Raw genomic sequence first — 22,816 nt, 5'->3', positions numbered from 1 at the left:
CCACCCCCACCCCCACGTTACACATAAAAAATACCATCCACTGCTCTGCATCAAAAAGCTGAGAATGTGTTCCGTGTCATTTTATGCGTCGCCTACGGGAGCTCGGTCACCTGTCCAGAGGCACTGAAGTTGACTAATGTGACAGAAAATTAACAATTAAAAATATCACACGGGCCCAGAGCCACTGCAACGTGGTGCGTTCACAACTCAGTGGACACCCTAATTGCTTTGAAATACAATTGAGTTTGGGCTTTGTTTGGTGTTTTGGAGGTATGAAGCGCATCAATGCACACTGGAAATTGAGTTATAAATTACTGAGCTGAAATAGACATGTACCGTGAATACTCAATATCCAAATGCTAGATGTTCTCCCCTACAAAAACGCAGATGCGTGCATGTACTCACGCACACACACACACCGACACACACACACACACACACGGGATGCCACCGCATGTAGTTGCATTTAATTTTGTCAGAAAATTGACTGGCTCTGAACCAAACAATGCATGTGTGGGTGTGTGTCATGCTGTATGCCTGTCATGGAGGTTGGCGTTGATAAGGTCAACCTTAACAGCAAACACAGATGGAGAGCTCCGACCACAAACCGGTGGGACTCAGAAAATGACAGAGGATGAGGGGAAAAGAAAATGTTCATTCATCTACAGCTTTCCCAACAGGCAGTACATATATATGTGTGTGTGTGTGTGTGTGTGTGTTCACAGCTGTCAGTGTGTTTTCAGACACTATGTGTATGTACTGTATGTATCTGGGTCTGTGTTTGCCGTGTGAATACAGCTCAGTGGCTGGTGCGTGAAGTCAGTGACAGCTTCATTATGGCTTGTGCGCACAGGGAGACAGCACCATCCAGGGGAAGGAGAGAAGAGGACAGAGACACGGGACAGGCCAGGTTTACTGTTGGGCCGGCCCACGTCAGTCCAGCAGTTTGTGGAGGAAAGTGGGGGGAGAGATGGAGGGGACAGCTGCTGTCTCCTTTAATGAGTCTTTGCTTCGTTCATCAGCTTGCAATTTACAGGGCTGTCCAGCACCCCCCCCCCCATCCCATCCCATCCACACACATATCCCTGTAATACACACACACACACACAGTTTGAGGCTGTCTTGTTTCTCTCAGGTGATACGCAAGAGCAGTCTGTAATAGTTAAATTAATTTGCTGTCTTCCTTTAATTAGACCCATCTCACCTGGGAGGGCTGTGACACAGGGCTGAAGTGTGACCAGCGCTGGACCTCTCCTCGTCGATATCGCAACACTGAAGACAGCTTAAATCTAACAGAGCAGGATATCGACATGCACATACACTAGACAGCAGATATGGTACATTAATAACCATCTACAGTAGCAAGAGAGATTCCAGCTTTCAGCAGAAGTCAACTGAATTGTAGCCTTCGTGGAGGTAGGACTTATTGCAGGGCTGCTGCACTAAGACTGCATTAGTTCTAGCTGTACCTGATAATATGATCATAATCTCCCCCCCTCATCTCATCAATATAATGCAGCACACTGCAACCTCAATAATAAACATGGTTGCTGACAGTGACACTCAAAACTGAACATTATCTTTGTAAAAAAGTAGAATTTCTGGTTGAGCTGTTGTGTTTGATTTAATAGGTGATTGTAATAAAGTGGCCACTTTGTGCACAAACACATTGTGTTCGAAGGTTTAATAGACCTGTTTTGCTTCCCCAACAGGTATGGTCAGTTTTGTGCGACTGTGACAAGATAAGTGCAAACAAGAGTGCATAACAAATGATTGTAACAGATGGGAATGTTAACTAGCAATCACTGGATGTTTGACATTATTCAGTCACCCAGCGTCTTTCCTGACAAGACACAGACTTTTCACTGAGACTTGTTGATATAGGGAGAGGAGAAAATGATCTGCACTATTTAAGGACAAATTATGCACATCAATAATGTGCACATGAACCATGGTGCAAAAAAGGTCTGAACCAACTTTATCAGCATTGTGGAACAACATCCCACCACTGTAGAGACTCGCGGTCCTGTGAAGTCTACACTCCCTCTACTGGGCTGTTAGAACAGTGCATGACTGTTGAACTGAGTCCATCAAGATAAGATGCATTTCACAAGGTAGAGCCAAAGACCAGGTGCTGATAAACTCAGTAACACGTGGAATATTTACACAAGTTTGTTTTTCTTCAAAATAAGACAATTTATTCATCCATTAACAAATCATAAAAGTGTTCTCAAATATTTTTCTAAAAGACGTGTCTACAACTCAAAAACCATCCCTTGCTAACCACAGTACAGCTTCAGTGCTGATAAAAATATAAACATAATAGGAAATATTTAAGAATTTACCATTTCAAACATAGGTTTACTATACATTTTTTAAAATATGAAAAATATTTTTTTTCAAGTACATACTAAATTAAATGACAGGTATTGCTTTAAGAGAAAGCTAAAGCAAATTATTAAAACAAACATTTAAGGGGAATAAGGAAGTGAACAGAAGTAAAAGAAAGGTTTTTGGTCTTTAAGAAAAGAAAGAGCGTCACAAAACAGGTTAGTACATTGATGCCCTAAGAGAAAAAGGAAGGTGGAAATACAACTGCTGTGCATCAGGGCTCGATGTGTGTGGTGAGGGATTCTTAAAGACATCTGAACAGCTCTGGGTCTCTGTCAGAGGACTCGTAGAAGGGGAGTGGGCTTCCTCGCATTGGAGTGTCCACGCTTAGCCCCAAGCCTGACGATGAAGAGCTGCTGTGAGAGGAAAAGGGCAATCCAAGAATCAGTTCAACATTAACAGACTGAAAACTGCTCTTTAATGTAAACTTTTCTGCCAAAGCCCATACCTTTCACAGTCAGAGTCACAGGAGCCCTTGTCCTCTGATCCACTGATGTAAACCCTGCTGGAGCGCTGTATGGCTTCAGCCACTGTGTACCTGGTCTTACCATGAGCACACCTCTCGATCTTTGTGATACTGAGGTCTGACTGGAGGAACAGGTGGAGCCGACTGTCTGATAACAATAATGGTGTATGAAGAACACTAGAGAAGAAAGGATATCAAAATGAGACACTGCCAAACATGGAGCCAAGACAAAGACAAACAAAACAGTGCCATGATACACGTTTAAAATACATTGATGAATCCACCTGAGGGGGGGGGGGTGGAAAGATACCACTAGGTGGCAATGCTGGAATTTGATTGCTGCTGTTGCTTAAGCTGCTGAGCAACTCACCTTTCTAAAAACCCTTGCAGACCTTTCATCCTCTGCGAGACCTGTTCTGTGTTCCTCAGACTGAAGAAAGGGTTCCAATGAGGCAATTTTGGTAATTCCCTGTACGGAGAGTATCAAAAAAATCCACTCAGAAAAGAAACTTATTGCATGCTTATAGTCAAATACATTAAAAACCTTATCAAAGTCAATTTCATTAAAAACTGAACATCATGAAGGAGATTTATTGCAGGACTGTATGAGACTGCATTAGTTTTAGCGAGGTGTATCTAATAAACTGCCAACTGAATGTATAAACATCTAGGGTATGAACTTGTGACCATACATACATGATCAGAGCATTCTGTTCCAGACAATGGCGCAGCCAGACAAACTCACTGTAACGCCGTCTTACACAGGAAGTCTTCTTTCGAAAACACATGCTATTGGTCTACAAAGAAACATTGATTCAACACACTTTAACCTTAAAAGACAAACTTCAAGACATATTTACCCAAAAAGAATATCTCAAGCTTTTCCCCCCCTTACCTGTAAACAGATCTCGTAATCGACGTGCGTGTGCCAGAGGTCATCTTTATGGAGCCTTGGATTCTGAACACAAATGCTGATGAACTCCTGCAAGATTCAAAACCAGGGTTCCATTACTTCAAAAAGATACACAATGAAATTTCAGGACATCAGAAAGTCATACCTGCTGCAAGCGCAACATCACAAGACAAACAAGCACAGTGTGAAGGAAAAGGCTTGACCACTTACAGTTTTTGAGAGATTTTCCAGCATGCTGTCCATAACGGGAACACAATCCTGCAAGAAACAGTTTCCAATGAAGTGTTTATTGCATAGAAAGACAGTGATGTGTTGTAACTTGCAACTTTCTCCAGCCTCTAGTGGAAAATGAGAATTTGAAAATAACAGGTAATTTCAGCTATTATGGTGCATTTTCATTGAAGAAACAGCCAACGTCCACTTTCAGTGCAAGATTTGTTTTGTGAAGCAGAGGCCTGGCTGGTAATTAATACTTTAAGGGCTCAAAAGTGCAAACACTTGGAGCTGATGATGCAAAAAGGGGAACAAAGGGCAAAGGAGGAGGATTTTGCTTGCAAGGGGGAAATCGTGGCTCTAAACACCTTAATATGGGACTCACACACACACGCCAAAGTTACAAACAATGAGAAAGCCTTTTCTGGCACATCACAGGCAGAAATACAGGCAGCACTCTGCCCAGTCACTGAGCTCACATGACGGGCATATCAAAAGGCTTCAACAACACGCTGGATCACCTGCCCCCCTTCACACCCTAATGAGACATGTCATCCACAAGCCTCAAGTCCAAGCAGAGCAAATCAGTGTGTATGAACGTTTGAAAAAGAAAAAAAAGTCCTGAGGCTACACCAGAGAGAGAGTGATCTGAACCAAACTCCACTGACACATCACATGGAATCATATGCCACTGTAGACGGAAGGTGTCCTGCAGACAGCATGTTCTTGTTCATGACACTTTGTTGTTGGTGATTTAAAAGCATGAGCTTGAGAGAATGAAAGATCACTGCTGTTTAAGGGAATCAATAAATTCCACACAACCCCCTCCGGCTAAATGGGGTCAACTGGACGCTGTAAGTGCAAACTCAATGTAGCAACTTCAATTATTCACCAACCATGATTGGTCACATAATACAATCACTGCACTTTGCCTTTGGCTGCAATTACACACAGTTAGCACACTAAATTAAAGATTTATGACCAAAAATAATTATGTCATCTGCTAATCCTGATCCAGGAATATATAGCAGGTCTGAACTAAGGCACAACAGAACCCATGCAGGAAATGTAGTCTAATGCAATCACTTTTTAACTGTAGAAAAACAATATCCAACCCCACTCATAACTGCCCTCCCATGCAAAATATATGAAAGCTAATTAAAAAATGATGTAATCCACCTTCCATCCCAAAGATATAAACTATGCTGAATACATTTTGACAAATTAATAATAGGTCAAGTTGATATGAAGCTCCAGCATTAATAGAAAAAAGGAAGAAAAGAAACTACAACTACACAACTTCTGCACAAACTATATGAAACTTTTGCAAAAAAAGAAAAAAGAAAGAAAGAAAAAAAATCCCCAATTCTACTTTAGTTGAAAACTCCTACCTTTCCCCTTGTTAACCTCAGTAGGAGCAGCTGTAGCAGTGATTCAGTGCTGTGAGAAACCACGAGCAGGTCAGCGGTCTGGCTCGAGGCTCAGCTCAGCCTGGACTGAACTCTAGGCTACTGCTAACACTGCTGCTGTATTCACTCTGTGTGATCTCTGCCTCGGAGCTTGTTCACGACGGCCACGCAGCTGTAAAACACGCACAAAACACAAAATAAAAAGTGGTAAAATAATAATAATAAATTTCAGTCGTTTGACTGAGCCGCACAGGCACACAATGAGCCGATATCCCCTTCGAGAGAAACGTGTCGTGCGCAGCCCCAGTGGCGGAATCAGTTTAAATGGTCTCACCTGGTGGGAGGAGGCAGACTAATGGTGGAGAAGTGGAAAGTAAACGGATGATTAAACTATCACTTCGAATGACTGAATGAGTGAGATAAGATACTAAATTCACCATTAGTACTCTGATAATTATAAATAGTGTGGTTTGCAGAGCTTTTTAAGGTTTATATTAATAATTTAGGTGCCATAGTTTAAAATAAAATATTTCAAATTAGCCATGAAAGTCAGTCCATTTCTTCTTGTAAGTGAAATTATTTACCTACTATTAATAAGGACTCTAAGTAGCCCCATACACTTTATATGCAAATAAACATTCTCACAGTAAAAGAAATCTACCACTTGGTGAACATTTAATGGTTATGGCTAGAGTTCCATTATTTTTTAGACTCAGTATTTTTAAATTTGGGGACTCATACATCATCCAGAATTGTATTGTGGGCTGTATGGAGACATCTTTCAAAAATAGATATAAAGTAAAACATTTAATGAATAAATACAACAAATACAAAATACAATTTACAAAATATGAAGATTTCAAGAAGCTACTTAAAGACTTTATTTTTGGTGTCTAGCAGATACAGTGACAACAAGTCTTTGCTGCCCAGGACCAAGAGCTGTGTAATACAGCTCAGGTCATCCATCCATAACAGTAAGAGTAAAAGAAGCTAACAATGTGTCCAAGGACCACCCTGTCACAGAGTTTTACTGTGATTCTCTCCAGATAGACTTTCGTAATACATGTTGATTTTTACAGTTAGTTTGCTGAGACTTCACAAGCAAAATCTGCGTTTCCTATTGAGAATAAGAGGCAACTATAAAACAACACAGAACAGAAGCAACGGGCCTCAAGCTTATACAGGGGTATTCGATCATCACTGCATTATGGTTCCTTCAAACCAACACCACACATTATTACAGTTTCACTCGATTCAGAATTCTCTCAAGTTGCCAATGGATCAGAGGTGACTACATCACTCACTTTTACTCTTTCACTAAGTCAGATACAAGCAATGACTCTCCTGATGCAGGATGCACCCTGTAAGTACCAGGCCACAACATTAAGCACTCCCACCATGGAAAGACTAATATCACCAACTATGCACATATCACTCGCAATTACAGTTTCAGATGTAAGAATAAAATCAAAGAGCTCCTACCTATGTCCTTCAAGATGCTGTCCAGCCGAGGAGTGGGGGTAAACACAATTGGTGAGATGTGACCTTAAATAAATACTCCTCTACCTCAGGTAAAGGTACTTAAGGGAGGCAAAGGTCTGCTAATTTTCATATAAAGGTCTATTTATCTTGGGTGACATCAGCAGATAAAGAGTCTTTCAGTCTCAACCTGTGATGGTGATGTTCATTTGGTTTAAAGTCTCAAGATAATTTGATTGGCTGCATTTGGCTGATAAGCGCAGTTCAAGAAGTGGTGAAAGGAAAAGCTGACTCAGTAAACCTGTCCTTGTAATGCAGCAGGGATGTCCCCACAAAGACCTTTTCTTCACTTGTGTTGACATTTTAAAAAAAAAAGAAAAAAAAGAGCTGTTTTACATTTTTTTTACATTACATTGACATCCATTATCAAGCAAATTATATATTGTGAAATAAAGTAAATTGTAAGATTTGACATCCACTTTGTGGCCGTCATGTAAAGCAGAATCATGAGGAAAAAAACGATTACATTTTCAGAAAATGTACAATTAAAAGTGGGTTGACCCTGTCATTGTACTTGCCATGTGGAGGTGTGTGTTGAAAACTTGTATTGACATACTCTGAGGAGATTTGCATACAAGTGACGACTGTGCTGTAATGATAACAGGCTCGATTTAATCAAGACAGAAATGCGAGAGTACCTGCTTTCCTTCTGTTTCCTGTCTTTTCCGTTCACATGAACCTGCTTTCTTGCTGTTCCTGCATCTCAGTTACAGCTGCTGTATTTACAGAGCACACAGACCCACACACACACACACACACACACCTTGTGAGTCTTATGAACCCCATTAGGATCATTGTAATATGGTGTCTTTGTTTTGGTACAATGTCTTTTTGCCAATTGTGGGTCTGCTGTCATGTTGACAGTCTTGATTGCTTCCAGACAGGACTCATTGTGATATGTCTTGGTTGCAGAAAAAATATGTTTTAATATCTTTTCCTCCATCAACATTTTTAACACATGAACATATTGGGATGATAATCCTGTTTTATTTTGGAGGAATTTCATTGTGAACTTTCAATCTGCTTGGCTGTTTAGGGATGTGCCATGAGGGATTTTTCCATGGAAACTGAAAATTGAGTTGCCATAGAAACATCATCTGCACTAATGCACAAAGGTCCAAAGTCCATATCCCACATCCTAATGCCAGTCATGAGACTGGTTCTCCACAACAGAGCAGAGGTGGACATGCCATCTGGCGACATGGCCCATCGCTGCAGATCTCAGCTGCTTGTTAGAGGTGCTGAGATGCTGAGCTTTAAAGGATATTAAAAGGTGTAACTATAAACTGGCAGAAGTGGAAATGATTTACTCAAATATAAGCAGAAATGCCACAATGGCAGAACGCTGTCACAAATAAAAGTCCTACATTTAAAATCTTACAGAGTGAAGAGTGTAAATTACTACAGCCTGCTGTCTGTTAGTTCAGACTATAGCAGTGTATCAGGACTAATGAGCTTCTCATTTTTAAAAGGAATCTTGATGTAACAAGGAACTGGTAAAGATAAGAATAATGAAATGGAAAGTACATTTTCTTGTTAAATGTAGTGTAGTGAAAGTGTTATCTCTCCCATGTCGTAATGCCGAAGTACTGTTGCTCAACACTGCTGAGGTGCAATACCTGAGTAAAATAGTTAGCTACTCCAACATCTGCAGATTGGTCAGATGTAGGTAGATGAGTGGGATTATTCATACTGTGTCAGGGCCCCATCACAGTCACTACATCTTGATTAGCAGGACCTGGCTCTTCAGGACCCTCAGGCCTGTCATGTGCAGGGAAGAATGAGGAAAGGAAAACATATTCTCTGACGAGGTCAAATTCCTCAGGGAGTAGCTGAAAAATGCTGCAACTCTGGTCAAAAACAAACATTTTGGAATGTTTTCATCTTCATTGTGCTTTCTGGCACCAGCCCAACTTCCAAGTTTCAAACATTACTGTCAAAATGAAAGCTCATATTGGTTAACATTTCCAGTTTTCATCAATGTATAGATAACAAAATCAAGTTGTAAAAATGTGATTAACATTTACAGTTAAGTCTGTATATGCATTTTGCTTTCCAATTCTTTTTTTTTTTAAGTATATTTTTGGGGGCTTTTATGCCTTTAATGGAGAGCACAGTGGAGAGTGACAGGAAACGGGGAGGCAGAGAGAGGGGGAATAACATGCAGTGAAAGGCCGTCCGATGCGGGATTCGAACCGGGGCCGACTGCAGCGAGGACTGCAGCGAGGACTGTAGCCTCTACACATGGGGCGCCTGCTTAAACCACTACGCTACACGACTCCCCTACTTTCCAATTCTTAATACATTCCCTTGGGACCATAAAAACTGAGCAATGGAATTTGGTCACATAAAACCTTTATTAGAACTTCAAATAATATTTACAGACAAAGTATACAAAATGTACTTGTAGAACAAAACATCAGCACTGGTGTGAAAAAAAACAACAAGCTGCATCTCACATGAGATTAAGATGTTATTACAAGAGGTGGTCAGACTAACAAACCAATGGATTCATTTTGATTTTTTTACAATTTGACCAGATATGAATATAGGCAGTGGTGGGTTCTATTGAAGTATTGTTTCTAAACTGCCACCACATAAAACATAATGTTACCGGAAGACTTGTTCTTTATACATCACAACACCATCACCTACTTCCTCACAATCAGCTCAGCTCCTATGTACAACATCATGTCTTTCCTTGACTGCCATACAATTCAAGTCTGGAAACATCTTCAACAATAACTAAGATAGCTATAACAAAAAGGCAAGCCAGGGAAGAAAAGTCAGTCCTGAGGAAAAGGGCTTAGGTGGTGCAAAGGACTGGAGGGACCATGGGACAGTACTACTGAGCTTCATCCTCTGGACAGGAATGCCATGTCAGTCTCTCCTCATAGAAGGAAATGACCACCTGAGGGCAGCGAGTGTTCGCCTCACGGGCTGGGACCAAATCTGCTTCATCTGAGTCTTTCCTACGGAAAAGGGCAAAGAGGGAGAACACCATTACAGCAACTGTGGACCCCTGCCTGCAAAAATACAGAGGTGGATTTGCATTTCATGCATTTCTGAGAAACAACAAAGCCAGAATATTAAATGTCTCAAAAAAATAAAAAAATAAACAAAGATAATTTGAGCAGTTTGGACATAAAAGGAGACTTTTTTTAACTTGTTTACTCACCATTTCATCAAGAACATCAATTCCCCACTGCTGTCTGTTGCGCCAATGATCCGTTCTGGTTCGAGGTTTCTAGCAAAGCCACGCGGTTTTTCAGGCTGCTATTGGTGACAACAGAACACATGGGCATATGCAAGAAACTGGAGCAGTGATTCATGTTTTTTTCCCAGTTGATATAATGCAACTCACATTCTGAGACCAATTAATTTGATCGCCAGCCTTGTATCAATGGTGCTATGACAGTTTTTTGAGAGGCCTGTGCAACATGATTACATGTGGTATTTTATCGCTTATCTTTTTCTGAATTTTGAGAAATAATCCTCATGTGGAGGATTCCCATTGCTTGATTCAACTCATCTCATAAGTAAAGTGCTGGTTGGAGAAATGTGCAAAAGTGTTAGTGGACTCACCACATCTTTCTTCTTTGCTTCCGTCTCTGGCTCTTCTGTTGATGCCTTCCTCTTTACAGGGGCAGGCTTCTCTGTAATGTTCTTCTGTGCTTCCAAAAATGCTGAAATTAGCTCTGGACAATCCAGATTCTCCTCTGGCTCCCAGGTATTGTCGGCACTACAAGAGCAGGACGAGGGTCAGCATTTGCATCTTAAAACAAACTCCCACAGATAAAGATGCAAAAAATATAGTTAACTTCTAAAACCAGCTTGAATGCAGAACTGCAGATTCTTCATGCAACCACGATTATGGACAAAAGCATAGCACAACCCCATACCAGGGAAGCACTTCCAGCTCAGCGGGAGGGGGGCAGGTGTCCCAGGCAACTCACTCTGTAAATCCTTTCCACTTCAAGTAGAATTCTACTTTCCCATTGACAATACGCTGGTCCAATACTTTTTCCACGACAAACTCCTCAGGTTCTTCCTGTGTCTCCTGTGCATCCTTCTTTCCCTTGGTATTCTGCTTCTTGCCCATGTTGTGCTCTAAATATGAAAAACATGGGAATTTTAAATGATCACGTTTGTTCGATGCCTGAAGTCACATAGATATGCATGAAGGCACCACTCTTATTCACATTACAGTTGAATGTAAAACAGTAAAAACAGGACATCAGCATGACCCAATTCTGCCCCAGATGAATGAGCTGCTAACCGCTTCTCATAACTAATGTTCTTGTCACTAAGAAGTACTCAGTAATATAAACACACAAACGCGGCAACGTATATAAATTCGTACTATTATAATGCCAAGTTGACACCCAGGTTATTAACCGAATGATGTGGAAAAGATTTCTCAAAGCGAACCCATTATTCAAAGCTAGCCAAACGAGATAACGTTATGCAGGTTAGCATGCATGCTAACTGTAGCTAGTATAATTTCAGGCCTGGGTGGGAGCAAAAATCTCAACTTTACTTTTTGCACCTGCGGTACAACGTTAAGTAACGCAAGGGGCGTGAACACCTAACCTAAAGCAGTAGTTAGTCGTTTTTCATTGGCAATTTCAATGAAGCAAATTAAGGTCAACGCTATGCTCGATGAAATAAAGAAAAAAAAAACTCCAATCAGCTTTATAGGCCCGACGATCAAACTAAATCATGGAATGCACACTTCTGCAGTGTTAGCTAGCTAGCGTTAACGCAGCCAACATACTGTAAAATACGTTAGCATACACCGACAATGTACTCATTGTCGCAAGCTTTAGTAACACAGCTAGCTTATAGTATTGGGGCGATGTTACGGCCCGCTCTTTCATCCCAGATTGCATTGCCCACACTTGGAGCAACTTGGAGAACAAAGCTACCGTTAGGTTGCTTGGGTCAAATTTACGCTAAATGTTGCAAGATTTAAAATAAGTCTGTATACACACACTAAAAACAACAGAAATCGCTTCAATGGTGCCTCCTTACCACGCGGCCACTTCTTTATTTCGTCTGCAGCTCTGCAGGACGGGCGCCAAAGGCTATAATCGTGTCTTCTACGGGAACCTGTAAGGAAAAACGCACTTTGCTTCTTACCGTTCCTTTGCGGTTGCGCCTCATGGCTTTTTGCTGCTCGCCCTGCGCCTGAGCAATCAACTGTGGTGATTTAAAAAAGTTATTTATTAGCATATAACTTACCTGCATGACCCATGAAAACAGCATAATTGACTTGGACTTGTGAGCTTCAAACAGGGGGTGGGGGTAGATATTTATGCCTCCAAAGTAGAGGCACAAGAAAGGAGAGCAAGAAAGACACTATTAATTTAATTTTTTTTTTGTTTGTTTTTTGTTTTTTTTAATCAGAAAGAGCAACACCTGCAAGAGCATTTGAAATTCCCTAAGCATTTATACAAACAGCAAAGTAAACTCTTGGTCAAACCGGGAAATTAAATACAAATTTGTGAGGGACTAGGGGGAAAAATACTTCATGAGTCACACTATTAACTACTTTATGCACTTCTCTCCAGTTAACTCACTCACTCTGCTGACTGTATAAAGCAGTGTGCCCATGAATAACATGGCAACTTCCACTAAATACTTAATTCAACTCTCATAATCTCAAATATATAAAAAGAAACATCCAAACAACATTCAATCCTATTAAATAGAGTTGGTGATTGTATTTCTTTTTTCAGAAATGGGAAGGTTTAGGTCCACTTAGGGCCACTTTAATAACAAAGAATTTGTAGTTCAAGAGTGCACTTAAGTTTCCCTAAAAAAAGAAAAAAGAAAAAAAAAGGGTATTTTGTTTCTATTTAGCCAAAATCTATAACACAGACTAAGGAGTGAGGTAGAATATAATCTTGCCAAAACTCTTAAGTACTTAAAATGAAAGGGGTTAAGCAGAATTGTGCTTCAAACTAATTATTCAATATTAATATAACACATGAAATGGTTGCCTCTTAAAAAACATTTGTTATGATGTTCATTTGTGCCTCATGTACACACACAGTAACCAAAACACTTATCAAATGCAAATTAAGGCCTTGTCAGTTTAATCATTGGTATACTGTATGTCATCGAGACATAAAGAACAAAATCATTTTTTTCTTTTTCTTTTTTTTTGTTTAAGTTTCCTTTCAAATTTCAGTTGAACATGCCCTCAAGTATCTGAAACAAACCTGTAAACTTTATGTAATGTCCCAATAGCCACAGCGCTTTGAGATAAAGTTTCCGTTATGAAAAAAAGATACTGCCCTTGACAGTCTCATGATGCATATAAGCATTTCAGGAACCTCCGAACCTTTAATAAATACAATCTTTAACCGCCTCCTTAAACTGAATAGGTATACATTGAGAAGTGAGATTACATGGAGACAAACAAACAAACAAACAGAATCGTCCTCCTAGATTTCTATCCAGTAACTGTCATGCTGGCCATGTTGAATTTTAGACATGTCTGGTTGTCTACGCTTATCTGTAAAAACAACAAGACTCAAGGACTTAAATGTTAACAGGCACAAAGAGAGACTGGTAGCATTGCCAGCAGCCTAGTTGTTCCCTTAAACCGCCCCTGGTGCCTTGTCCATTGTTAATGAGCAAAGAATCTCCAGTGTGTAAGCTACATTTTTCCCATGAGACATTTTATTTACAGAGAATTTTTTATTTATTTATGTTCCGAGTTTGTTTTCTTTTTGCAGCTTTTGCTGATTTAGGCTCCCAACAGCGGTGAATCCACACACACGTTTATAAGAGGAGATCCCAAAACCAGAGTCAGGTAAGTAAGTTCAGAAATATCCAAACCGTAAAAGCTCAAGTCTCAGCTGGCAATACTGCATCACTGCTTTTTTTCCTTCTTCCTCTTGTCTGTTTTGTTGCCAGTTGATGTGGAGACAGCAGGCCGTCTTACAGGTTGAACTACTACTCTCCCATTAGCCCCGCACTGCAGGGTGAATCTTTCTGGGTTCAGGGGGTGTCCTGACTCATCCCTCAGCCGGGCCAGGACGTCTCTGGTCAGCTGCTTAATCTGCTGGCCCACAGCACCCATTGTCTTGGCTGTAAGCTGTTTGTCCCTCAGTAGCCTGTCTCTCTGAGCTTGTAGCCTTTCCACCTCCTCCTGGAGCCCTGTGATGGCATCTAATTTGCGCTTGCGGCAGTTTTGCGCCGCCAATTTATTCTTCCCCCGCCTGCGGATATCCCTCAGGAGTGTCACCTGCTCAGGGGAGAAACCGTGACCATCAAGAACCTCCAAGAACTCCTCCACAGGCATGTTGACAATCTGCAGGACAGAGAATGGGATGCACATGGTACGGGCACGCAGTTCATCACGACTCAGCTCCCTCTCTTCCGACATTGTTCCATCATCATCGCTGAGAGGCTCCTCTTTGATGCCTTTGTGGGAAAGAGTTACAGATGGCTGATTGAAGAAAGCAGGCGATGGGTAGCTGTGGTCATGCCACACACTCTCACTAAGGTCAACAGGTGACCATGTTGTGGTGTAGTCCACGATGCCTTTTGAGGGGAGTGAATCCACATCACTGCTGTAGCCAGTTGCTCCACACTCATCCTCACAGTACGAACTGGATGATGATGACATCTCAGATGAGCCTGGACAAAGGAGGAGTTAATGATTGTGTTAATTCATATAACAAACAATTTTTTTGGCTCCACAAGCAAGGGGTATATTTTAATCTAGAAGTACTTTTCAAGATTTGAACCAACCTGGGGAGACTGGACCCCCAGAGCTGCTCTCCAGGGAGAGACCGGAGTCCGAGTCCAAGTCCTCGAGGACCTGTGGGTTTATGCTCTCCAGACAGCCCATCAGTTGGGTATCAATAGTGTCTAGGCCTTCCAAACCTAGCTGATTGATCTGGTCAAACACTGCCTCATCCAGACAGCCACCCAGTGCACTATGTGATGACTCATTTCCAGTTAAATTACATACTGAAGCAAAAGGAAGGGCAGCCAGGCCCAGGGCCATCCCTGGTGACACGTCTGAGTGTGAGGAGCCCGTGGATTCCAGTGGGAAGATGGTTCTTTGTTGTTGTGTGACTGGTCTGGCTTCACCTCTTTCCGATGCCACACCAAACGCTCCGGCACCAGTTACCATAGCATCATGCAAACTGACATCTTGGCTGATGGCGCTGGTGATGTCTGTGTCCGTGACAAGAGAATCCAAGTCCTACACATGAGACACACATTTTAGTTACACTTTATTCTTCAAACTCCATAACACACGACATGCAGATCACCATGAGACACTAAAACTCTGTTGTGACATGCTGGTGGTTCATAGCTTATGCACAGAAATTACTGTTTGCAAACTGATATTAAGCGTCATGTAAATTCATTTTCCTGCATATGTAATGAACATGAGGAGACAACTTACATCAAGGTCAGTGACAGACAGAGAGAGTAAATTGGTCCAGTGCTGGTCAATATCAATTGTAGGAGGCTGGTGGCTTGGTGGATCAGACAGTGCAGTGATACCGTCGAGCAGACTCTGAAAGAGGCAAAACATGCAAAGAACGCGTTATTTACACATACGTTTTGCTGCCACAGTTACGTCCCAATGTAAATAAAAGTGTGTCAGAGTTTAAAATAATACCAAAGAATATAGTTAATATGTCAAAATACAGGAGGAAAACTATTTTTTAATCATTAGACCTTTTTAAAACGTTATCTTTATAAACTCTTTGGTAAAGTCACTGAAACATTAAGTCTTTCTCTGTGAGAGGTAGTAACTTCAACATCCCTAATTGCACTGGGATCAGAATAGTGCAATTTAAGTGATGAAGTCACATGAGAATGTAATACTGTTTAAAAATAGGTACAACACAATTTTTAACAGTCACATGACAGTAAATTTTATTTTTTTTTAAAGTGACACACTGACAAACACTGTAGTGTGTTCTCTTGAAACAAAACCAGCACAGCTACTTTTCAGAAAATCTCTCTTTAAACAATGAGCCAATGTGCAACATTTTCAACAGTATACTCCAACTAATGAAGGCAATTGTAGCAAACCACATCATACCTCTTGTTCCAGTGTGGAACTGTGAGCCAGCTGAATGAGCGGAGCAGGTTCTTCTTCTTCTTTAACTTTAGCGTCATTTTCCTGGTAGGGCAAAGATAGGCAGATGGAGAGAAAGGAGGGATAGAATTGGGGCACAGGATAGAAGAGAAGGAAAAGAGAAACAGTCAGTTGGTTAGCTGACACACAAAGACCCTAAACACAATTACATTTCTGGTTCGGTGACCCCAGTATTCAGCCAGTGCAGATAACTGGATATCTTAAGCAATGATTGGTGTTCTGTTGTGACAGAGAAAGGGTGTGTTTTAATAAGCAGTTATTTCAATTCCATAAGGAACTGAACCCCAATGAACTGAGTTAGGTCAACAATTAACTTCAGCTGTATCCATTGTCCTGCTTTTTGGGACACTTTAGAAATGCGTGAGCTGGTGTATATCAAAGTAAAGTTTAGTTTAATATACTAACTGATAATCCTCAGAGATTACCTAACCCTGTTATAGATGTTGTAAAACACTTCTGATACATCAAGTACAGCATTTAATTTAGGTCACCAGCTGTCTGCCACAGGCACAATATTCTTCATGTCTCCACACACAAGCAGAAAATTATTTTCCACCCCCTTTCAGCCTAAATGCTGTATCTCACCCAGAATGATTGCTGAATCGGTTTCTACGTTAATGCTAGAGGCAAAAATACACTACACCAGCACAGTTATGCCCAAGCCCTGTCTGAGCTTGTCGACTTCTATTGGAGAAGCTAATACCAGCTTCAACTTGTTTAGTGAATTTAGATAGTTATTGATTTTTTTTTTTTTTTTTTTTACTGTCAAATATCACAGCTGTCGTCTTCTCCTTTGAAACATTGCTCTACAGGCAGTTAAGTTGTTACTTATTTTGAATGAAAGAGGGTAAACAAGAAAAAGATGTGTCAACACCACATTATCCATGTGAACAAGAACCCTAGGAGGAGGCAGTGTTCAAGTATGGACCACCGCTTTTGTGTAAGCAAATAGGGTGTGGGTCTAAGCCTCACTTCTGCACCTCTCAAGGCTCACAGCTGGCGGCTGAGTCTAAAGAAAGGGGATATAGTTACACAATTGACCACATCAACTGCCCCCAGGACATAACATCCACCGAGCAGCTGTTTATACCCTGTGCTAGAAAAACTGGAATACTTGGAGAACTGCTGGTCTTATTAGGCTCTTATTTGTGAAGTCAATTCTATTGTCCGATATAACTAGTCAGATGGGGCTTATTGTGGCAAGTTCAAGAGTGAAGAGTGACAGGTGCAGCAGACAGTTAGCTGAATACTTGTGGTGCTGTACATCAAACTAAACTGTCTTCTTAACTGGCTGTTTGGATAAGTCAGTTATTTTTATGCCAGTTAGGCATTGTTTAATAAACTGAATTAACAATATTGCCATGGTGAATGGAAGTCCCCTACCAATACAAACATTGCCACAGTAGAGCCACACAAATGTGAAAGTGAATGCACATTTCAGGTTTTGCCAAGGGGTAATACATTGTTCCCTAGTGCGCTGGGAAATGTTACAGCATAATAAGTTATTTGTTGACTGGACAACCATCATTGTATAATATGAGTCAATGCTATTAGTTAGCTAGTGATAGCATTAGCTACTCAGTTAACCATTGAGGAAGTTTTAACTCTAGTTCATCACCTGTTAATCAGTACTTTACTTTAACTGACCAACCAACCTTTTTAGTCATTTAGCATAGTTAGCTGCAAACTCTGCTTAGCTTTATGTGGTATTATACACACACACACACACACACACACACACACACACACACTTGCCTCTTTAAGAAACCCGCAGGCTCCAGCGCTACAAGGCCCATGTCCGAGGTCAGGGGTTGTTTGGCACACTTCTTGGCCACTGTCAGGCAGGTGCTCACTGTCATCCCTGGCTCCGTCCCCGGGGCTTTCTAACCCTGAGCTGGTGTCAGTGTTGTTGCTGGTTGAAGGCCCACAGTCAGCCCGGTCAGTGGCAGACACTTGGTGCACCAGCCATGCGTTCAACTGTGTGGGGAACCGCGGAGAACCAAGGGTCCTCACCTCGTCTAGTAGCCGGCGACTCGCAAAGAAATAGTCCAACTCGGGACATTTTGGGTGCACACTGTATCCGTCAAGAGTGTCTCTCAGATTATGAAAGGGTGTCTGGATGTAGGCTGAGCTAGGACCCAAGTTAATCTCTATCAGAGGCGTATAATAGCCGCTTAGGTAGCTGTCGATATCTACACGAACTCCTATCAAACTGAGTAAGATCGTTAACTGAATCAGGCCTTCTGTGAAATATTTTTTCGCGATTTGCATTTTCTAAATACTTTCAGAACTGCAGATAATTGCGAAATCCTGACCAAACAGTTCCTCTTTCCCCACTGGACAAAGGGAAAAGCCTAACAAAAGAGCACGCCTTCCCCTGTCAGACAAAGAGGTCCGCCTGTACCGGCGAAATTGTAGATAGCTATGCTAGCTGTTAGCAGTTAGCTATCCGCTTTAATTACCAGTTAACGGCAACCTCTTGGTGCAAACATAGCGAACACGTTGCTCTTCAGTCCCTTGCAGTGGAGGAGTTGTTCGTCGGCGATACCTCGCTATTGAAACCTTCCTAACGTTGCTACTAAAACAGAAAATGAAACATCTGAAAAGCTAAATGCTGTCACCCTAATGTGCTGCTACTGGGGAAACTTCGTTTTAGATTTGCATGGCTCATGCAGATTGGACCAAAGCAGTCACCGCAACAGAATGTGATTGGACAACAGGACTGCCAGTTATAATTCTGACCAATGAGAGCAGGGGACAGCTGTTCACTAACTCCAACCTCCACCCCATGTATAACTATATACATTTTTTTCATCAATACGGTCCAAAATAAATCTTATATCTCTTCTGAAACACACATTCCAAAGCCTTTTGGTTAGAGGAGTAATTTCTCACATCCAGCGGTTGACTGATCTCACAGGGCGTTCTCAGAAGCACGTTTAGACTGCAATTCCGGGATTGTGCTACTGACCTGCATTTGTCCGATGTTTGGCCTACTGGTAAGTTCCTGAATTACAGTTTGAACTTGTTCAACAACTCCCTGACAAAGGGGGAATACCAGTGGCGGAATCCTGGCATCTACATAAACACCTTAACCCCTGGACATCGAAAACAAACGACTTTATACGTTTTTCATGAAAACTGGTTAAAAGTATGAAGCCCACATCCACTCATCTGCTCACACAGCATCAATAATATAATATAATATATAGGCCTATTATATGAAGGTATGGCAGTCTAAAATGAGCCATTCTGGATAATGAGATTCTTTTTTTTTTATTTTTTTTTTTTTATCAAACTCTGCTTTTGAGTAAATATGTAATGCATTTTCACTCAGAACAGAGTAGATTTACATTGAGTTAAAGCTACTTTTGCTTAAGTAAAGGATCTAAATACATTTAATAAATCCAGCACTATTCATGATGTAAGAATGGGAAGGTGGGAGGGAGAAAGAGGGAACTTAAACTTTCAGTCTTAGGTCAAACTATTAGACTAAACACTGTATAATAACAAAAATATGCGGTATTAAATAAGAATTGTAACATTAGTCCCTCTCAGATCAATATGTTGGTAATGTAATGAGGTCAGCTTACAGTATCTTTGTTATGAGGCAACCAGTGGTTTTATAGTCCAGGATGATGTCCATCTAATCTGGATCATAATGTTTAATCAGAGTTTGTGGCCTGTTCATTTATAATATCTGCTTTACATAATCATTGCTCATGTCACTCATGTTCATGCATGTTGTCCCTCATCTCCAAACTGGTTGAACAAGATGAAGTTGCCTTTATAACTTTTTGAGGTTGTCACCTCCAGCTAAGGAAGATTGATACTTACTATATAAATTCACACAGTACCTGTACAATACCTATAGGGATCCTGCACAGTTCACTTCTATTGCAACAGCGACACAAGATGAACAATGTGAAATAAGAACTGGAAAACGCTATGTGGTACATTTCTCCGTGGCCTCTCTGTTTATTAACCTTTACAATCATTTTGTGAGGCATGTGCACAAAACAAATGATGAATATTACACAAAATAATTGCATTGGAGGAGCACAGTCTGTCTTCCTCCAAGATCTCAAACATAAACTAGTATGCCTGTATCAAGGCAATATCAAAAGCAGTGACTCTATAATAGTCTGCTTATGCCTTGATACACACAGATATCCAGGGTCTCTGTCTGGCCAGAATAACACTTGTTTGCTGATATCTTGTTATCCAAGGCCTATGCAGGCTTGCAGTATGTCAGTGATGTGTACAGCCTTGAGCTAAATCAAAAAAACAAAACCAGGAGAATTAAACACAGATGCTGTTTTCACCTTTAGAAAACCTTTATTGTGGAAGAAAACGGTAAAATACATTCAGTATGTAGCTACTGTATAACGTGGTGGAAAAATATTACTTTATTTGAGTAAAACTAAAAGTACCACAACGCAAAATTACTTTGTTACATGCATTCAAAAATGTACTTAAATGAAAGTGCTGAAGTAATACCAGCAAGATGGATTTAAATACCACAGGTAAGGGTATTCACTGTGCTGAATAAAAAAACCTCCAGAGTGCCATCGTTATGTTTATTATTGTTTCATTTTGTTACTAGTGATGTCTTAATGTGTAAGCAGGATTTTGCCTACGTGTTGAAGCTTGGCCAAGGTGGCACTACTTTTATACTGGGTAGATTAATCTTTAACAGTCTACAACAAATCAGGTTGCATATAAAAACTGTAGCTGTCACAAACAGTCAGAAATGTAATGAGGCATAAGAATAGCATAAAAAAAGTAATACACATGTCTAAATATACTCAGATACCTTCCACTACTGTGTATATTAAATAGCATATCTGCTGTGAGCTATCATTAACCAAATCAATTTTTTTTATTTCTATGTTTTTACATTGGTATAGATGTTGATATAAGTTGCCTGATGAAACAGGACTGGGTACTTGCTTCAAGTCAGTCTGGGTGGACTTTACTGCAGCCCGATCAACATGACATTGTCAGTAATCTGGCTCAATTGCGACCCCTGGTGACGAATAGTGGTAACGTTAAAGGATAAGGTAGTTTCTCTATTACTGAGATGAAATCAACATTAACTAAAACGTGCCTTATATTTTGTCACCTATCTTTGGTCTTGTAGACTAGTAAAACCTTCTTAGCAGGAAAAGCATGTTAAATAATTAGAGGTCTTTATGCTGGTTATTTCATTTGTTGCATTTAAGTGTAATCCTGTGTGTCAGTTGATAAAACAGCAGCAAAGACACTTAGAAATATTCATTTATATCGTTTTCTTGTCTCTTTAGTTGACATGACATTAATATGAGGACTGAGTCCACAGACTAAAATAAAGAAGTATATCAAGACACTGTATTACTCCACTCTGTAAATGGAAAGTGGGAATGTTCAAGTCCAGATGGATAAAACACATCTTCTTGGTCTCTTTACTGTACTGATCCATCTAGTGTCGAGTGTGGCTGCTGTAATGCACCTCTTCTGCGCAATGGAAATCCACTGCAAGCGTGTGAACAGACTTTTATGTGCCTTTGCATCACAAAGAAGTCTAGAAACTCGCATTCAGTTACAGGAACAACCATGAGTGCATGTAGTAGGCTAAGTCTAGTTCAACACAAAAACAAGTTCAACTCACATTGCCTATGTCAGCTTGACCGTCTCAGCAGCAGACAGCCGAGCCCCCCTGAAGAATAGCTACACATGTAGTGCAGAGCAGTCAGACGTGCCGTTATCTGACAACTGGCTGCACCACACTTCATTTAGGAAGCAGCTGCAACATTGTTAGATAAACTGCATTAATGTAACGTTCACACACTGAGCAACCATAGACTGATATAGCTATTTCAGATTCTACAGCCTAGTCCATCACTGGAGGGATTGTTGCATAAAAGCTTCCTAAGCTGTTTATGCATTACAAAGCTTTAACAAAAAAAAAAAAAATCCTTTAAATATAACAAGTGACACCGCGGTCCGCCTCATTCAAGCTTCACAGATCGCCTTGGTGGCCCGACAAATCCAGAGTCTAAGCGCTCCAACTCGCGTCGCTTTAACAAAGCTGTGAAGAGTAATCTGCTCCAATTGATCTGACGCCAGCGTGCAGCCACTTGATTAATCCACAAGTATTTTCATAACGATGTGAAACACATTTAAATCAACTTTGTGAAGTTCTGACAGATTTATTGGGGGAGAGCTCTTAAATCACCCCCACGCAGTCCTCTGAGGACGATGCTGATTGGTGGAATTATACATGATGTGTGGGAGGCTAGTGCGCGTGCGCCTATGTTTGGGTCCCCGCAAAGACTCACGGGAAACCTTGGGGAAAATCGAGGTGACTTCCATGGGACTATTTTGTTGGTATTTTGTTGTTTTTACTTAAGGAATTCCTACAGTTTTAAACTCGCGTTTAAAGCCATTCTCATACAATGACCTCGGGTCAGATTTTAGGTTATGAAGAGTGCAAAGCAAATCCAAAACTACTATATATTTTTGCCTATTCTTATTTAATATAGGCTACTTTTAAAATTATTTAAGGCAAACATCACTTCTACTCGTTGTGGAAAGTGAATTAGAAATATTAAATGTCATCATGGACCTACTGATTGGAAACCTACCTGATTAAATATTCTACAGTGAATGAACATATTTGCAACAAGAAGGTGAAATTTGAATGAGCAAAGCAAACAGTTCAATACTCTGAATATGTATAATCTACGATTTTGCAGGTGTTGCAG

The 22,816-nt window shown here is 40.7% G+C and overlaps 3 protein-coding genes across 6 annotated transcripts; all 3 read right to left on the bottom strand.

The window, feature by feature from the left end:
* Window positions 1–2,171: 2,171 nt before the first annotated feature.
* On the bottom strand, window positions 2,172–5,693 carry snx10a (sorting nexin 10a). Of its 2 annotated transcripts, none has more exons than XM_023431040.2 (7): window positions 5,375–5,693; window positions 3,981–4,028; window positions 3,753–3,839; window positions 3,554–3,654; window positions 3,228–3,326; window positions 2,840–3,034; window positions 2,172–2,747 (listed from the first exon to the last, which is right to left on the bottom strand). In XM_023431040.2, exons 2-7 carry the CDS (start codon window positions 4,011–4,013, stop codon window positions 2,636–2,638), a joined length of 627 nt encoding a protein of 208 aa, XP_023286808.1. In that variant the 5' UTR covers window positions 4,014–4,028; window positions 5,375–5,693; the 3' UTR covers window positions 2,172–2,635. The 2 variants fall into 2 exon arrangements, with proteins under 2 accessions (XP_023286808.1, XP_023286809.1); XM_023431041.2 differs by having other exon boundaries at window positions 2,172–2,744.
* Window positions 5,694–9,269: 3,576 nt separating this feature from the next.
* cbx3a (chromobox homolog 3a (HP1 gamma homolog, Drosophila)) lies at window positions 9,270–12,120 on the bottom strand. 3 transcript variants are annotated; one of them, XM_023431073.2, is made up of 5 exons: window positions 11,966–12,120; window positions 10,888–11,041; window positions 10,517–10,673; window positions 10,110–10,204; window positions 9,270–9,903 (listed from the first exon to the last, which is right to left on the bottom strand). In XM_023431073.2, the coding sequence occupies exons 2-5, from the start codon at window positions 11,031–11,033 to the stop codon at window positions 9,777–9,779; spliced, it is 525 nt and encodes a 174-aa protein (XP_023286841.2). In that variant the 5' UTR covers window positions 11,034–11,041; window positions 11,966–12,120; the 3' UTR covers window positions 9,270–9,776. The 3 variants fall into 3 exon arrangements, with proteins under 3 accessions (XP_023286841.2, XP_023286840.2, XP_087025937.1); XM_023431072.2 differs by having other exon boundaries at window positions 10,110–10,207; window positions 11,966–12,119; XM_087169811.1 differs by lacking the exon at window positions 11,966–12,120 and adding an exon at window positions 11,926–11,945 and having other exon boundaries at window positions 10,110–10,207.
* Window positions 12,121–12,299: 179 nt separating this feature from the next.
* Window positions 12,300–18,718, bottom strand: nfe2l3 (nfe2 like bZIP transcription factor 3). The gene is made up of 5 exons (XM_023431071.2): window positions 17,826–18,718; window positions 16,014–16,094; window positions 15,366–15,479; window positions 14,699–15,158; window positions 12,300–14,584 (listed from the first exon to the last, which is right to left on the bottom strand). The coding sequence occupies exons 1-5, from the start codon at window positions 18,339–18,341 to the stop codon at window positions 13,815–13,817; spliced, it is 1,941 nt and encodes a 646-aa protein (XP_023286839.1). The 5' UTR covers window positions 18,342–18,718; the 3' UTR covers window positions 12,300–13,814.
* Between the last annotated feature and the right edge of the window lie 4,098 nt (window positions 18,719–22,816).

This window comes from Seriola lalandi, unplaced genomic scaffold (genome assembly GCF_002814215.2).
Source record: "Seriola lalandi dorsalis isolate HSWRI2012SDOR001 ecotype SW California unplaced genomic scaffold, Sedor1 jcf7180002054916, whole genome shotgun sequence".
NCBI lineage: Eukaryota > Metazoa > Chordata > Actinopteri > Carangiformes > Carangidae > Seriola > Seriola lalandi.
Note: the sequence above shows the minus strand (reverse complement) of the source record. Positions and strands in the feature narration are given on the sequence as shown.

What these genes read in the sequence shown, in the direction of transcription:
- snx10a (XM_023431040.2), bottom strand. Translation starts at nt 4,013, where the DNA reads ATGGACAGCATGCTGGAAAATCTCTCAAAAACT. An exon ending in TGGAAAATCTCTCAAAAACT is followed by an intron (nt 3,840 to 3,980) that starts GTAAGTGGTCAA and finishes TGAATCTTGCAG; the next exon opens with GAGTTCATCAGCATTTGTGT. An exon ending in ATTACGAGATCTGTTTACAG is followed by an intron (nt 3,655 to 3,752) that starts GTAAGGGGGGGA and finishes GTTTCTTTGTAG; the next exon opens with ACCAATAGCATGTGTTTTCG.
- cbx3a (XM_023431072.2), bottom strand. Translation starts at nt 11,033, where the DNA reads ATGGGCAAGAAGCAGAATACCAAGGGAAAGAAGGATGCACAGGAGACA. An exon ending in AAGTGGAAAGGATTTACAGA is followed by an intron (nt 10,674 to 10,887) that starts GTGAGTTGCCTG and finishes CTGCTCTTGTAG; the next exon opens with TGCCGACAATACCTGGGAGC. An exon ending in TTGATGTTCTTGATGAAATG is followed by an intron (nt 9,904 to 10,109) that starts GTGAGTAAACAA and finishes CCTTTTCCGTAG; the next exon opens with GAAAGACTCAGATGAAGCAG.
- nfe2l3 (XM_023431071.2), bottom strand. Translation starts at nt 18,341, where the DNA reads ATGCAAATCGCGAAAAAATATTTCACAGAAGGCCTGATTCAGTTAACG. An exon ending in GTTCCACACTGGAACAAGAG is followed by an intron (nt 15,480 to 16,013) that starts GTATGATGTGGT and finishes TGCCTCTTTCAG; the next exon opens with AGTCTGCTCGACGGTATCAC. An exon ending in TGGGGGTCCAGTCTCCCCAG is followed by an intron (nt 14,585 to 14,698) that starts GTTGGTTCAAAT and finishes TCCTTTGTCCAG; the next exon opens with GCTCATCTGAGATGTCATCA.